The 15,589-nt window shown below is 35.1% G+C and overlaps 1 protein-coding gene across 2 annotated transcripts in view; it reads right to left on the minus strand.

Moving 5' to 3' along the window:
- The window catches only part of LOC136038814 (T-complex protein 1 subunit alpha-like), a 64,851-nt gene extending 51,612 nt beyond the window's left edge, over window positions 1-13,239 (minus strand). For both annotated transcript variants that reach the window (XM_065722202.1, XM_065722203.1), the window contains exons 1-3: window positions 13,074-13,239; window positions 5,337-5,422; window positions 657-785 (exon numbers count right to left, since the gene is read on the minus strand). In XM_065722202.1, the coding sequence (XP_065578274.1) occupies window positions 657-785; window positions 5,337-5,422; window positions 13,074-13,146 (288 nt within the window). In that variant the 5' untranslated portion in view covers window positions 13,147-13,239. The remainder of the gene's footprint in view (window positions 1-656; window positions 786-5,336; window positions 5,423-13,073) is intronic.
- Window positions 13,240-15,589: the final 2,350 nt, after the last annotated feature.

Consider the following 15,589-nt stretch of genomic DNA (forward strand, 5'->3'; position numbering starts at 1 on the left):
TTGAGAGGTAAATATAATGCAAAATCTACTATCTAACGATGCATGCAAAAATTTTGAATTTCTTAAAAGAAATTCCCCTGCTGTCCTCTCTTCTTTACCCTATCAGTAATACCTATCCTTATATAAGGGAAGTATTCTTTTTCCTACCCTCACAACTGACTCCCTCTTGTTCCCTCTTTATTGCTTTATAATAAAATATTTGCTTGCTCAACTGGTTCATTTTCTTTCCTACTTGATGTCATTTCACTTATTTATTCTCATATCTATCTTACTATGTTTTTCTTAACAACTACTAAATTGTTCTACATGTTTACCTTATGTCAATCATTACAAGAGTGACAGATGTCGATTGTACATTTTTGTGTTACTCAATTAATTTAATATCACCATTTATGCCTAATTATCTGCTCTTTTTAATAATTCTTGAATCGACAAAATCTGTTTTCTATTTTTTGCTACTTATTTAACTCAATTATTTACACAACTCAACAATCTAAACAAGTTCTTCTAATTCACTCGAGCGAAAAATTTTCTTAGGTCACTAGGACTAAAAAGGCAGAAACAGCACTTTTAGAATTTGTGATACCCCCACCCTCACAAATTATACACCATTATTAGTCTGCAAGAAAAGAAGAATGGCAAATCTCAGGACTTACAACAGAAGTAGTTCCATCACCAACTTCTTGATCCTGAAGCTGCGATAACTCCACTAATACTTTGGCGGCAGGATGCTCCACGTCTAGTAACTTGAGTATTGTAGCTCCATCATTAGTTATTGTTATTTCCTGAAAAGAAAGGGCCACAGTAGCATAAAATAAGGAACACATACTAAAGGGAATACATGCTAATCCAGTGGTTTCCAACCTTTTTGTACTGGCGCCCCCTTAAAAAAAAAAATTGGTGCGTCTGCTTTAAAAAACAAATTGTTGCGTACTGTTAATTTATCTAAAAATCAAATTTCATAGATACTCAACTGATATAATATATTTAATGGGCTACAAAACAATATGCAATATAACGTAAGAATACAATAAACTTATTATAGATAATATAATAACGAAACAAAAAAGAATATATAAATAAGTCTACTACTACATAAAAATTTAATGCGACGGTTGAGTTTGTTTTTCAGCACTAATTTTCTCAAACCGTGGTATCATTAAAGAAATCGCGGTTCTCTGTTCCTTTTCAATCTTTAAGCAAGATCGATACTAAGACAGCTACTGTAGAAAAGCCAGTTTCACATAGGTAAGATGTTACAAATGACAATAAAACTTCTAAAGCTTTTTCAAAGCAGGTATAATTGTCCTTTACTCATAGTCAAAACATATGGATTACGTATACTGCCGATTCATTTTTTTGACACCTATTCGACTTTTTTGGTTTTTATTCGAAAATGATATTTTGGAAACAGCTGCATGTCCCCCTTGGAACAGTCTCACCCCCCCCCTGGGGGCACACCCCATAGTTAGGAAACCACTGTGCTAATCTATTTACTTATAAAAAGAACAATGAAAAAGCTCAAGTCTAAAGGTGGACACAACTAACAATAAATAATCATATAATAGTTGTATAATGATTACATTTTCATACGAGAATACATATTCATTCAAGAACCTTGCAATACTCCCACTGTCAACGAAATCCCTGGTTTGTCAATATTGTAAACATAACTGGATTTCCTAGACACGCTGTGAAATGTTAAAGACGCCTACCTGTTCATTATACCTATAATAAACTAACATTTTGAGATACGAGAAGGTAGCAATTTATTTCACCAATAGTTTACATATCAATTTAGTTAGCTGGGTGCTAAGAAGGCTAAGAAATATTTTATTCTAGTTGTTTATAGAAAATAATACATAATTATTTTAATAGAAATAATTAATTAAATAAAAGTTATTAATATAATGATAATAATATAATAATAATATAATACGTAAATTATTTAATCGTATGAAAGATAATGTTTATTAAATATCATTTTAATTTAATATTGAACATTTAATATCAATATTAAGCAAATCAATAATATTAAGAAAATAACATAAATTAATAACAGTAATAAAATTTTTCATTAAAAAGTAATTATTAATTACAATATACCAGAGTATATACCGGAATAATTAAGTATAATACCATAATATTTTTCGCTTGTTTCTCTTGTTATTCTAGATTGAGAAAAAATAGTGATGTCTACCTTATCTTTAATACTCTTAGCCCACATAGCTTTCTCTTTCGGCTCGGGATGGAGGGTTGATATGGACATTTTTTTTTTTTTCGGGTTGAACTAGACAGTGTCTGTTTCAACCCTTCATGAGTGAGAGTAGATGATTGCTTTATTCCTTTGTTTATGAACATAAATCTTAAACCACAAAATAAATATCCTAATGTCTCTACAAAATCACGGACTTTTATGTAAACATCCGCACACTTGGCCAGTTCAAATTTTACCAAAACAGCAGTTATCCACATAATATAAGACAAAAGATTGCTTGTGTATTCAGCTCCATGTTCAATCTTTTTTTTCTCTCTATCAGTCTATCTCTCTTTCCCTCTTTCGACTTTTGCAGGGTTAAGAGTAGTTGAATGTTTTATTTCTTTGCTTAGGTATTTTCTTAATGCCCAGAAAGTAAATACGAAAGATGCTTGGGGACCGCAGTCCACAGAAGGAAAATCTTGGAAAGGCCGTCCAAGCATATGTAGAAAGAAGGATGTCTATCCAAGCAGCTGCACCTTCCTTCAAAATGAAGAAATTATTCTTTCAACCTTTCCACCACACTGCTCCCATGGACTCCAACCCTTAGATATTGGTGTTCCTGATCCTTTCCAGAGTGGTTTCAAGCTAAGATTTTTAATAAATGACTCAAGTTATCCTCTGAAAAAAGGGTGTCAACTGACTTATTCAAAATCAAGCAAGTTTAAATTAGACAAATGCGACACCCTTGGAACATAAATAAATTTGCCGGTTCGTGGCCATGGATGTTATTTCTACAGTTAGGTGATCAACTGGCCTTAGTTCTGCTTCCAGCCCACCAACCACCAACACGCAAGGTCAGTTCACCAGAATAGCCCCATATATGATTAGACCTTTACCATGTATAAAACGCGTCCAAACAAGCTCTAGTAAGCACCGGAGAGCCAGGACAGTCACGGAGAATCAAGAAAAGGAAGAAATTGTGGTAAAATAGGGTGGAAAAGGGACAGTAAAATACCATAAGGAAGCGCCCCTGGTGGATCTCAAGCTGAATGAGTTATCTAATGCGTCATTCCACCTTGGTAAAGAAGACAACCATGATGACCAGCTTTTCAACCCTTCTTCCTTGTCAGTGGGAGATTACGTCTTTGTCAAGTTTCAGCTAAAGAAGTCAACCTGCTGCTACGTTGGATCAGTCCAGGATATTACAGAAACTCAAGCAATGATCAATTTCATGGAAAAAGAAATGCAAATAGTTTGTCTTTCCTGAATTAGAAGATGTTGCAAGTGTGGACTTTTCTTATATTCTTTTGCTTTGTATTGGATCTCTTACCACACAATGTATCTTAATCAAACAAGCTAAAGACATTCTGTTTTCTTTTAAATCTTCATTTTAATAATTCTGTACAACTGTATTTAAAGGAGAAAAACTGTTTTATGGAAGAAGTTTCCAAAAAATTATCCATATTTTATGGAATTTCCATAGTTTTATGGAAGTGTTTCTATAGGATCACAAGTAGATTTTGGACACATTTCAGCTAGCATGGTTCAAGCACCACCATGTCTGAACTAAACCCAATAGGTGGGTGCTTGTTTGGACACTTTGGCCAAAAACATAAATACAAAGTTTGTGTTAATTTGAAGAAAAAAAATGTGGAAAAAACTCAACCATTCCTTACTCTGAGAGGTATCTAGGGATCATCGAATTTCCGTTTTCCTTTCATAAAAAAAAACATATATTTGTGATTAACTAATTTTGTCCAATTCAGCCCTGACCTCCCCTTCTGCTAGATGTTGAATTCAGCAATAGCATTAAAGCTATTGCTAAATCCAGTTCAAGAGCTATTCAAAACGAAAACGCCTTTTAGACATCTCTTTGGCCCTATGGGTTTCCAGTTATACCCTTTGGCCTGCATGGTGCTGTCGAAATGTTCTAATCAGTATCTCATCTAATATAATATTAACTATCAGGTGCCTACTTGGTTGGTATTGTTATTTACAGTTCCTCTTAGACAAATCATTTGACTCATATTCATTCAGTTTTTAAGCATTTTAATAAGGCTGGTCAAAACGTTTACCTCCACAGAAGTGAAAATATAGCTTTGCATGAAACAAAAACCATGTTTTTGCCACAAAAAAAGAACTGGTACTGTTTCCAGTAGAAAAAAAACAACAACAACAAAAAAAAAAGCAAAGCCCCTCAGAAGGTAGATGTTCAAAAACAAAAAGGGAGGTTCGAGTGGTTTTGAATGGTTCTTTATTATCATTGATTCATTCCTAATGGCTCTACAGTTGCTACCCTATTGATCAAAAGCATGGAATAAGGATGACATGTGTGCCCTACATAATAAAGTATGCCCTTGTCAAGGGACTGATCCTAGGGAGAAATTTACATGGCATTGACACACTATGCTGAAAAATTCCATCCATTCTTGTATAAATCTAATTTAAAAAGGATTTCATATTGCAAGTAGGTCACCACGTTATGGAACTGGAACTGTCTTATAATAGCAAAATGTAACAAAGCACCCAAAACATATTTATGTATGTTTAGGTGCTATTTAGGCGAATAGCGCACTATTAAACAAGTGCCTAATATGTTTAGGCACACATTTAGGTGCTGCAGCACTGACAAATAAGCTCAGGGTATTAAGTGTGGAAGATATTCATTCCAGTGTTAACTAGAGGATAATATGTTTTGAGTTAGAACAAATAATAATATTTAAAAAAGATGTTGAACATTGGCTTGTTAATATGTCCATGCCTTTTAAGATGGCTTTTATTGTTCCAAGCAGTATAGCTATGAGGCATAGTCACAATAGTAAATAACCATAATGACATTTTGATACACACATATGAAGAAGAAGACAGCTATGAAGAAAAAAGCACATATTTTAACACATACCTATGAAGAAAAAGAAGATGGTTATGAAGAAGACTTGGCAATTTAACTTTTCAGATGATGCTGAAATAGCAGAGAAAGGAGTAACAAAATTCATGCTACATGCAGTTATAATAATTATTTCTTTCAATAAAAAAGACGTGGCTCAAATCAGAATACTTTTTGTCACATCAACAAGAAATACCATTTGTGACTTTTGGATGAGACATAATGTGTGAAACATAAAAATTAACTTACTCCAACATCATCAACCAACATTTTGTCAAGTCCTAAAGGCCCAAGGGATGACTTTACAATATTCGAAATTGCACCTGCTGCCAGAACTAAAAAAAGATGATTGGAGTTGAATGTTTTTCTAAACAGATACAATAAAACTGACAAGCTAAAAGTAGGACTGGACTAACTGGAACATTCAGCCAAGATTTTTTTGCCAATACATGAAGCAAATGAATAGATGTAGAAACAAATCTCTTTTATATACAAAGAAAAATTGAGCACACAAAAATGAGGCATTTTATGGTAAAACGTTATTTTATATATATAGCCTGCTGATATTGTTTGTGGGACATTTAAATAGGATGACCTGTACAAGGCTCTAAATAATTTACTGAGTCAGGCTTAGGATGCTCCACCTAGGTCTGTCAAGCTTCAGTGAAAATTTTATTTTTGTAATTATTTATGCTTTTGATACATTTGTAGGTGATGGTGACATATAAACCTATTTTTATTGTTTTTATTGACCTTTACATATTTTGTGTTTAATTATTTTTTTCTACAATCTGATTATAGTGTTAGTAACCCTTAAGGTATTTTTACAGCACTTACACATAGGCCAAATGCCATATAGTAACCACAATTTCTGTTGGTCCTGCTTTTGCTAGTTAAGGCACTTCCAGATAAGCTAGGACAATGAAAGTTTGTAAGCCTATCCGGGACTGGACCAGATTCAACTGAAATAGTTGCTTCCCTTCCCTGATTCGACCATCTGGGGGGGGGGGGGAGGTACAGTTAATTCAGAAAAATGAGGTATTTTTAACTTAAGAATGGGTGTTCAGATCATAACGAAACTTGGTATTTAGATGGACCGCGTGTCTCAGAGCTCTTATTTCAGATTTTGACCGAATCTGGTGACATTGGGGAGAGTGGAGGGGGAAACCGGAAATCTTGGAAAATGCTTAGAATGGAGAGATTGGGATGAAACTTGGTGGGAAGAATAAGCACAAGTGCTAGATACATGATTGACATCTGGATCTGCTCTCTTTTGGAGAGTTGGGAGGGGGATTTCCAGTGCTTTGGTGAGTTTGGTGCATCTGGACATGCTAGGACAATGAAAATTGGTAGGCGTGTTGGGGACCTGCACAAATTGGCTTGATAATAGTCCTTTCCTTGATTCGGCCCTCTGGGGGGGGGGGTTTGGAGGAAGGGAAAATCGTGAAAATTGATATATGGTTACCTTATGAATGGGTGATTGGATCTTAATGAAACTTAATATATAGAAAGTTCTTATGTCTCAGATGCTCCATTTTCAATTCAGATTGGATCCAGGGAAATTGGGGGGGGGTGGTGGAGAGGGGAAAGGAAAATCTTGGAAACCAGTCAAGGAGGCACACTCGTGCCTCTTTAAAGAGGCGAACCACGACAATGTTAAGCGATCTTCGGTTCCAGTGGTTGCAGAGGGATGGGGAGGGATGCATTTCGTAGCCCGAGCTCCAACTAAGAAACCTGCCAAATTTCATCCCCCTCCGACTTTTCCTTCATGGGGAAAATCTGGCCGAAAGTTTCGACCCCCCAACCCCACCCCACCCCACCCCCCTTTAACGTTGTCCGATCGGGCTGAAATTCACAAGTTAAGGTCCCCTAGGGCCCAGGAGCTTATCTGCGAAATTTCAGCTCGATCCGATAACTCCTTCCCTGTTTTCCAGAAACCACGCATAGCCACATAATGTTCATGTTCTCCTTTTGTTTTTTTTTCTGCCAAGCCTACAGGTCACAGCCGACATCGGATCTGGGTGTACGAAGACTCATTCGACGCGGAATTCTCCGAGTAATTTTCCTGGAAAGTTTCGTCGGAAAATCTTAACCCCCCGATTTTCTAGCTTAGAAAAACCCATTTCCCCATAAGAGCCCATGTTAATTTTTGAAATTCTTAAGTTATATTTATACACATGCAGGTATTTCGACTTCAAACATGCCCGGTTAGCTCAGTCGGTAGAGCGTGGGACTTTTAATCCTAAGGTCAAGGGTTCAAGTCCCTTATCGGGGCGGTTTTTTTTTCACAAAATATGAAAAAAACTTCGTTTTCTTAAAGAGTTAAAGAGCTGTGTCCCAAAGTCGAACCTTAAAACGTACAGGAATTAGGAGAGGCAGTCCTAATTCTTGTACGAGGAGTACAGGAATTATTAAATTACATCCACCATGGATTGTAGAAAAACATACAGAAATAATATGAAAAAAACTTCGTTTTCTTAAAGAGTTAAAGAGGCTATTGGCCCCAAACCCCCCGCTTTTAAAGACTCTTTTATACAGGTTGTTTGTTTTGTTAATTAAAAGAGGGCCTTTCCGAAGCCAAGAGCGGGGGGTTAGGGGGGCGGCAGCCCCCCACAACAAAAAACCTGTACAAAAGAGTCTTTAAAAGCGGGGGGTTTGGGGGGCGGCAGCCCCCCAACTGCCTCTCCTAATTCCTGTACATTTTAAGGTTCGACTTTGGGACGCAGCCTCTTTAACTCTTTAAGAAAACGAAGTTTTTTATTCTTAAAAAACACTGTGGAGAGATTGGGATGAAACTTGATTGGAAGAATAAGCACAAGTTCTAGATACATGATTGACATAACTGGACTGGATCCAATCTCTTTGGGGGAGTTGGGGGATTTCAACTGCTTACCAAAGCACTGGAAATCCCCCCCAACTCCCCCAAAGAGAGCAGATTCGGTCCGGTTATGTCAATCATGTATCTTATTCTCATGTGCTTATTCTCTTCACTAGGTTTCATCCTGATGCATCCACTATAAGCATTTTCCAAGATTTCTGGTTTCCCCCTCCAACTCCCCCCAGTGTCACTGGAGCCAGTCAGGATTTAAAATAAGAGCTGTAAGACATGAGGTCCTTCTAAATATCAAATTTCATTAAGATCTGATCACCTATTCATAAATTAAAAATACCTCATTTTTTCTAATTTTTCTGAATTAACTGTCCCTCCACTCCCCCCTAGTTGGTCAAATTGGGGAAGCAACTACTTATAATTCAATCTGGTCTGATCCCTGATACACCTACCCACTTACATCCTCCTAGCTTATCTTGAAGTGCCCAAACTAGCAAAACCAGGACCAACAAACCAACAGATGGACAGAAATTATGATCACTATATGACACTTGGCTGATGGGCAAGTGCTATAAAAACCATGTATGTCAAATTTCAAAAATATGATTCAGCAGGAGGATAGAAATGTATGTCACATATGATATGACAACAAAATTTTTATTGTTATATTAAAACATAAGCAACAAAAACATATTTAAACCACAGGAGGGCAGAAAAATAACAACCCAAATCTACACAGGGAACATAAATCTTAAAGCAAAACACAATGTGACTTCCAAATTTATCAAGCAGTAATAACAAAATTTAAAAAGTGATAACAAAATTAAAGAAATGAAGCATAGTTATCTCTGAATGGCAACACATTCCCATTCACAAATATTTATTTTCATATATGACCCCTGAGGCAACTTTGGCTCCAATATCAATTTCAATTAACCATTTTTGGTACTAAATCTCAATACTCTTATTCAGACTAATTAGGTTTGCAATGCTGTTAACATATGTTCTTCATGGAAAATACAAATTTCCCCATCTTTAAGTAAAGCATACAGTGGTATTCTGGTGTATATGAAACATTTTCTCTGCTGTGATGCAAATAAGGACTTTGCTATATTGATAATCTAGGCCAGACCTTGGGATGAGTGAGGAAAAGAGGGTTTTTATCAGTTTTTGCAAAAGAAAAAACACAAAATGCTGAAATGCTGAAATGATGCTGTATTTGAAATAATCAAAAGCTAGTAAATAATGAAAACCAACAACTTTAAAAGTGGGGACCCTAATTTTTCCCAGGGAACTGGTTGAAAACAAAGAAAAAACATTTTTATATTTGAGAGATTCTAATTCACTGTATTTTGGTTGAGATTTCTTGGGACCAATCATAAAATGGATCCACCCCCTCCCCCTGTGTGAAGTTTTAATTATCATAATAGACACACACAGATTAGACCTATATAGAAGTGCAGAGGATTTTCTAGAGAGTGCTCTTTTTTTACCATTCTTAGAGGACCCTAACCCTTGTGTTCAGGTATGACTAAAATTTTTGCCACTAACATTTCACAAATACACTCATCAATAATCACTGGAAGTCTAGTTATATCATATTTTAAAAGAAGTTAGAAGGGAAAAAGGCATCAAACACACCTCTGACAAACTTGGTTCAGTTTGTTTTCTTTTAGATTTGTATAAAGAAGCAATCATTGAAATCCAAAATTATTCCAAGGAGATTTGTTAGCAAAGAGTTATTCAAATTATTTATTTCCCCCTTTTCAACAAAATTAGATTATGAGAACTAACAAAATGTATGTATCAGGGGTTGGACATTCAGTGAGAGCAACTCTCTCCAAATATAATATTTGTTACCATGACATTCTTTTGTTAAACTGACATTACAAACCACCTGATGAGTAATAAGAATGAAAATAACTCAGTAAACTTTTATAAATAGCCTAGGACTACACCCAAGCATCAGAGGGGAGGGGGTGGCATACATTTCATTATATCCTAGCTTTTGTTATAAAAAAGGAAATACTTAAACTACTCATCCTGTCTGATGAAACTGAAACTCTCTACTCTTGTCTACAGATGTAAAAGGGTTGTTATTATTATAATGCATAAGATCCTGAATTTTAACTCATCATTAAATAAGTAATTTCAACTTGACCAATCCACCAGAACTAGGGGGCATAGTTGGAAATTATATTAGAAGAGGGCTGCCACTAGACTATGCAATAACTTCTTCACTAGCAGAATAGTGACTTTATGGAATTTGCTCACCAAAGAAATGGTCACTACCCCCAGTACTGTTGCCTTTAAAAGAGCCATTGATGGAGAATGGTCATTAAAGCTGTGGTGAACTGAATGCGATGCCATTGAGATATCCAACCATCATCATCACTAACCAGCAATTCTATAGGATTTAATCCTTATTTGGCTGGACAATGTAATTTAAGGTATGCTAATTCAAGATAATAACATTTTACTATTAAAATTCATGAAAATAACAATCATCATTTACAAATGGCCATTTTTTTCACTAGATAGTTTTTCTTGAAAAATGTTTTTAAACTTTGTTTAGGCTACTTTTAGTCCTTTAAGGCCTATTACCCCACAGGCAATAAGGGTATTGAATTACAAAAAAGTATAAAAAGGCATTAAGTGATGCAGCCTGTTCACTTTCAAGCTAGCTAAATTATATTGTTGGTAAAACTTTACTTTCATCACAAGCTGTCTAAACTGGAAACTGTGCTGCCAAGCACAGACTATAGCACTTAGAAATGCTAATTATAGAAGCACATCCATTTCTGGTTGACCCTCCTCCTCCATGGGTCAAACTTAAAATACATAAAGTGAACAGGGTTTTGACACAGAGGGAAAAGTTGGGGTTTTATGATATGAATGAAAATATATTTTAAATACTAATTCTAGTCATCACTGGTAATTTCTGTATAGTAGGAAGTCAAAGGATAATTAAAAAACTCATACTTCCATTAATGCTAATATCCAATATGGTTCACTTTCACGTTTAAATTAGCCAGCTGCTTCTGAATAGTAGCTGTTTTGACATTGGTTTGTGATAAAGTTTGAACTGGCAAACCAGAGCAATTAGTTAAATATTACAAAAGGTAGGCAGTGCAATGTCCAATTTTGCTTATATGTAACATTACCTATAGAGCAGAGCATATTAGTCCATGAGCCCTGTGGCAGTGAGGTGAGGTTTATATTCTATATTTATTTAATAATTGTTTGGCCTGGAGCCTCAAAGAGTAAAATGGAGAAAAAGAAGATTTTTAAACCTAACCTAGCCTTACCTTGTCTACACTAACATTAGGTTTATATTGTCCATGATTGGGTGATTTTGACATCACTTTTATTGTTGATTTGTTAGTTGATGTTTATGATGTAGCCTACTTTTTGCTGATTGTTAAGCCATGTTTGTTATGGTCATCATCTTTCATCATTGTATATAGTTTGGTAAAATTATAGCAAACAGTATTACTGGCTGTTGTATAAAGTGAATATACCACTTAATACGTTTTTTTATGCTCTTTACAAATATAATAATTGCTTCTACAAGAAATTCAGATTTAAGCCCTTTTTGACCTCTTAAAAATGACCTAAATATGGGGTATAAAAAAGGCTTAAAACATTGGTCTCAAACTTTATAACATTGGACTGAAACTTACTGTTTCATTATAAATCCATTTTTTTAATGTTATATTATCCACAAGCACTGATTTTCCACAATTAAATTGGATAAATAAATTTTATCAGTGTTATGGCATTTTCTTCTTCCTTGTTGCTGAAATTTCAATTAGAGCATGCATTTTTGGTTGTTTTTTACAAAATAATAGGATATTTGAAATCGCAAATCTGTAATAGTTTAGAAACAAATTTGGGCTATATATTTGCACATCAGGGGGGGGGGGGGGTAGGGGTAAAGCATAGTATATATTAAATATGTAAACTAACCATTGCTGTATATAATATAGTTAAATTTATAGCAAACAGTATAACTGGTGTTCATAATAGCTGGCTTTCATATTTTTGACCAAAAATGTATGCTTTTATTTAAAATTCAATGTCAAGGAAGGAGAAAACATCATAACATTGGAAAAATCAATTTATCCAAATTAATATTGGAAAATCAGTGCTTGTGGGTTATACAATATTAAAAAAAAATTGATGGATAATGAAACAGTAAGTTTGAGATCAATGTTATAAGGTATTTAAGGTTTGAGACCAATTTTCTTAGCCTTTTTTATACCCTATATTTAGGTCATTTTTAAGAGGTCAAAAAGTGCTTAAATCTGAATTTCTGGCAGAAGTGATTATTATATTTGTAAAAAGCATAAAAAAGGCATCAGGTGGTATATTCACTTTATACAAAAGCTAGTAATACTGTTTGCTATAAATTTACCCCCTATTTTCCCCAAAAATTGCAGTTAGTCAAGGGCAAGCTTCTGTGGTGTTAAAAATATGAAGGGAGGATATTTTTTTTTTAAATCACTGCATATAGATAGATTCTGATGACTAAATATTGTTTTTGTCATTATTCATTGATATTGCCCAACACAAACATTTCCCTCAGCTACAAAACCCTGCCCACTTTATATATTTTTAGTTTGTTGAAGGGGAGTATTAGAAAGCTAAAAAATGAATACACTTCTCTAACAATGACAAGAAACAATATGCAACCATGAGAATCTTGCTGAATGCAGTAATACAAATTTTCAACAGCTTGTAACAACAGTAAAGTTTTTCCAGACAACTACAAATTTAATGATCTCCCAAAAGACAGCATTTGCTATTCTGACAAAATACCCTACCCCCACATAATTCTGATCCCTAGATAATGAGGAGAAGGGGCCTTACAATGCAGTTTTCCCAATATAGCCTATATTTCTATTTTGTCTCTTGATTTTTCACATTTATTGGTAATTGACAAGCTAGCTGAAGGCCTATTCTCTGCCTGTCAAAAGTATTGGCCAAGGCCAATCTGACAATAGAAAAAAAGTTTATATCAATTGGAAAACTGTTGAACCTATTTTTTCAAGACAGAAAAATGCTCTTTGTCTATAATTTTACTCAAATAGGAAACCAATCTGAAATTATCCAAGACTTGACTTAAGATTTTCCTATAAACCTGATCCAATTACCATTTTGGGTTCTGACTGATTCTCCAGTGGTTCTACTGCCCGCAAAACTAAGCATACTAGCCATGGTCGACATTTTTAGAAAGAGTTATAATAGTTCTGATTGAAGGTGGGTTTGGGCCGGATCCACGCTCCTTGAATTATTTGACTTCTTCGACCAATAACAGTAGAGAAAATGCCGGTCTTAGGCTCCATTCAGTCCTAGTCAGAACGTCCGAAAAAATTTGGACATTCTTTACATAGTTTGTGTCCTATTCTTTACATAGTTTTATACCCTAGCTTTGCTCTGCCCTCGAGCCTGGGTCTACCCTCGAGTTAAGGCTAATTTAATGAAGAGAATGCAACCTGTCTGCCTTTAGATGATCAGCCTTGGGAATCAAAACGCACTTCGGTTCCCGTTTAGCTTCAAGTCCGGTATTATATTAATGAGGGTTACGATCATTTGTTTAGCTTCAATATGGTAGTATGTTCAGCTTCAAATGATAATATACTATGCCTTTGGGATAACATGATCCCTCCCCCGAGAGTCCCTGGGGAAAGTTCCGGAAGTTATGAATTTTGCCATTGTTTACGTATAAAATTTGTTATTGGGAATTATACAGACTGCTTCCGGCAAGGAGGGGGGTGAATTTTCTACTATGAAGACTCCACGGGGGAATACTCCGTTGGGAGGGAAATATTCAGGGGCGATGAACTTTGCTGTGGAAATCTTAGACGGGAAAAATTTGCCAGAATTTTTATATTTTTTTGTCTTACTTTATCGTTGCCGACTCAATTTTACACGTGGAGATGTTAAGGAGATTCGTCTCATTTTCACCGGGTTGGAATCGTCTAGATTATCTATCCATGGGGGGGGGGGTTGAATTTCACTGGGCAAAATCTCCATAGATGACTTTTCCACAAAATAATTTTCCATTGGGAGCTTTCTTCGTTAGCGACTTTTTGCTGTGATTGGGGGTGGGGCTATTTGTGGGAAAACTTTTCCACAGATGATAGGACTTCTGATATGATTATAAAGACAATCAGAAATCTAAGTTTTTTTTTAAAATGAAAAGGCGTTAAGAAAAAAATTACCCTGGAATTATCCGCAAGGAATTTTCCAGGTTGATTTTCAGCTAGAATGGAACTGTCTGGGGGAAAATTTCCTAAAGGGGGTCGGGGGTAGTTTAAGTGGAAATAACTTCCCATGGAGGAATTTGTTATGATCTGAGAAATTTTCAAGGAGGGAGAGCCAGATTTTCTGGCATTATTTAAAAACGATCAGAAAATAAATATAAAAAACAAGTTTTTTCAACTGAAAGTAAGGAGCAACATCAAAACTTAAGACGCACATAAACTATTACGTATATGAAACTATTACGTATATACGAAACTATTACATATATGAATTACATATAGTATAAATTATTCGGAAGTATACATTTGTTTTCAGAGGATTTTTTCTGGTGGTAGGGTCAGAGGGAGGGGAGGTTACAAAGAGGATCTTTCTATGGAGGAATTTCTCATAGGAAGAGGGAATTTTCCACCGAGGGAGAGCCGGATTTTCCAGCATTATTTTAAAAATGGCCAGAAATTGAATAAAAAGCCAAGTTTTTTCAACCGGAAGTAAGAAGTAACATTATAACTTTAAACGAACAGAAATTATTATGTATCTGATGGAAGTCCTCCCCTTTCCAATACCTCACTCTTTACGCTAAAGTTTTTTTGTACTTTTAAAAGAGCTATTTATTCTAACTAAATGGAATTTGTGACTCAGGAGTCGTTCTCAAAGAATTTGGACAAAATCCGAGTTCTAGCGTAAAGAATGAGGTATTGACGAAGGGGGTGATCCCTCATATACGTAACAATTTCTGTTAGTTTTAAGTCTTAATGCTGCTGCTTACTCTCGATTGAAAAAAAACTTGTTTTTTATTGAAAAAGTGACTAGAACTGGTAGTCAGTATGCCTGGAAGCAGCAAAAATTTAAAATTTAGCATTAAAAGGTGTTTTGTTCTATTTGTTTGTATGATCCTTTCTTTCATGCTCTCGTTTGTATGATTAAGTTCAGTGGCATAATTGAAAAAAAATCTTTGGGGGGGGGAAACCTCTGTAATTTTTGATGCACCACGGTGGAGAATTATGTATATTCCACCTAAAAGCATATTTCTTGCGCTATCTGGGGGATTGGGAACTCTATTCCTGTTGGAGTTTGGGATCCCATACTCTCGGCTCCTTTAGAAAAAACACCTAAAAAGATTTTTGTTGGAGAAGAATAGTTGATTGTAAAAATTTATGAATAATGTTGTTTTAAATTAAATAGTAAATGTGTAGTTTTTTCTTTATGGTTTAGCGCTGGTTCTTGATGTAGCTGACAAAGTGAGATTTGTTGTTGTTGATGGGTAAAGTGAATATCGGTTGTCTTTGTATGAGCAGTACTTCTTATTAATTTTTGGCCAGGCTTAATTTAATAACCTGCAAATGATTAATATGTAATGTGTTTTTTGTTTTGTTTTCACAATTAACGGACCTCTAAGCCCTTT

This window comes from Artemia franciscana, chromosome 18, assembly GCF_032884065.1.
Source record: "Artemia franciscana chromosome 18, ASM3288406v1, whole genome shotgun sequence".
Classification (NCBI taxonomy): Eukaryota; Metazoa; Arthropoda; class Branchiopoda; order Anostraca; family Artemiidae; genus Artemia; species Artemia franciscana.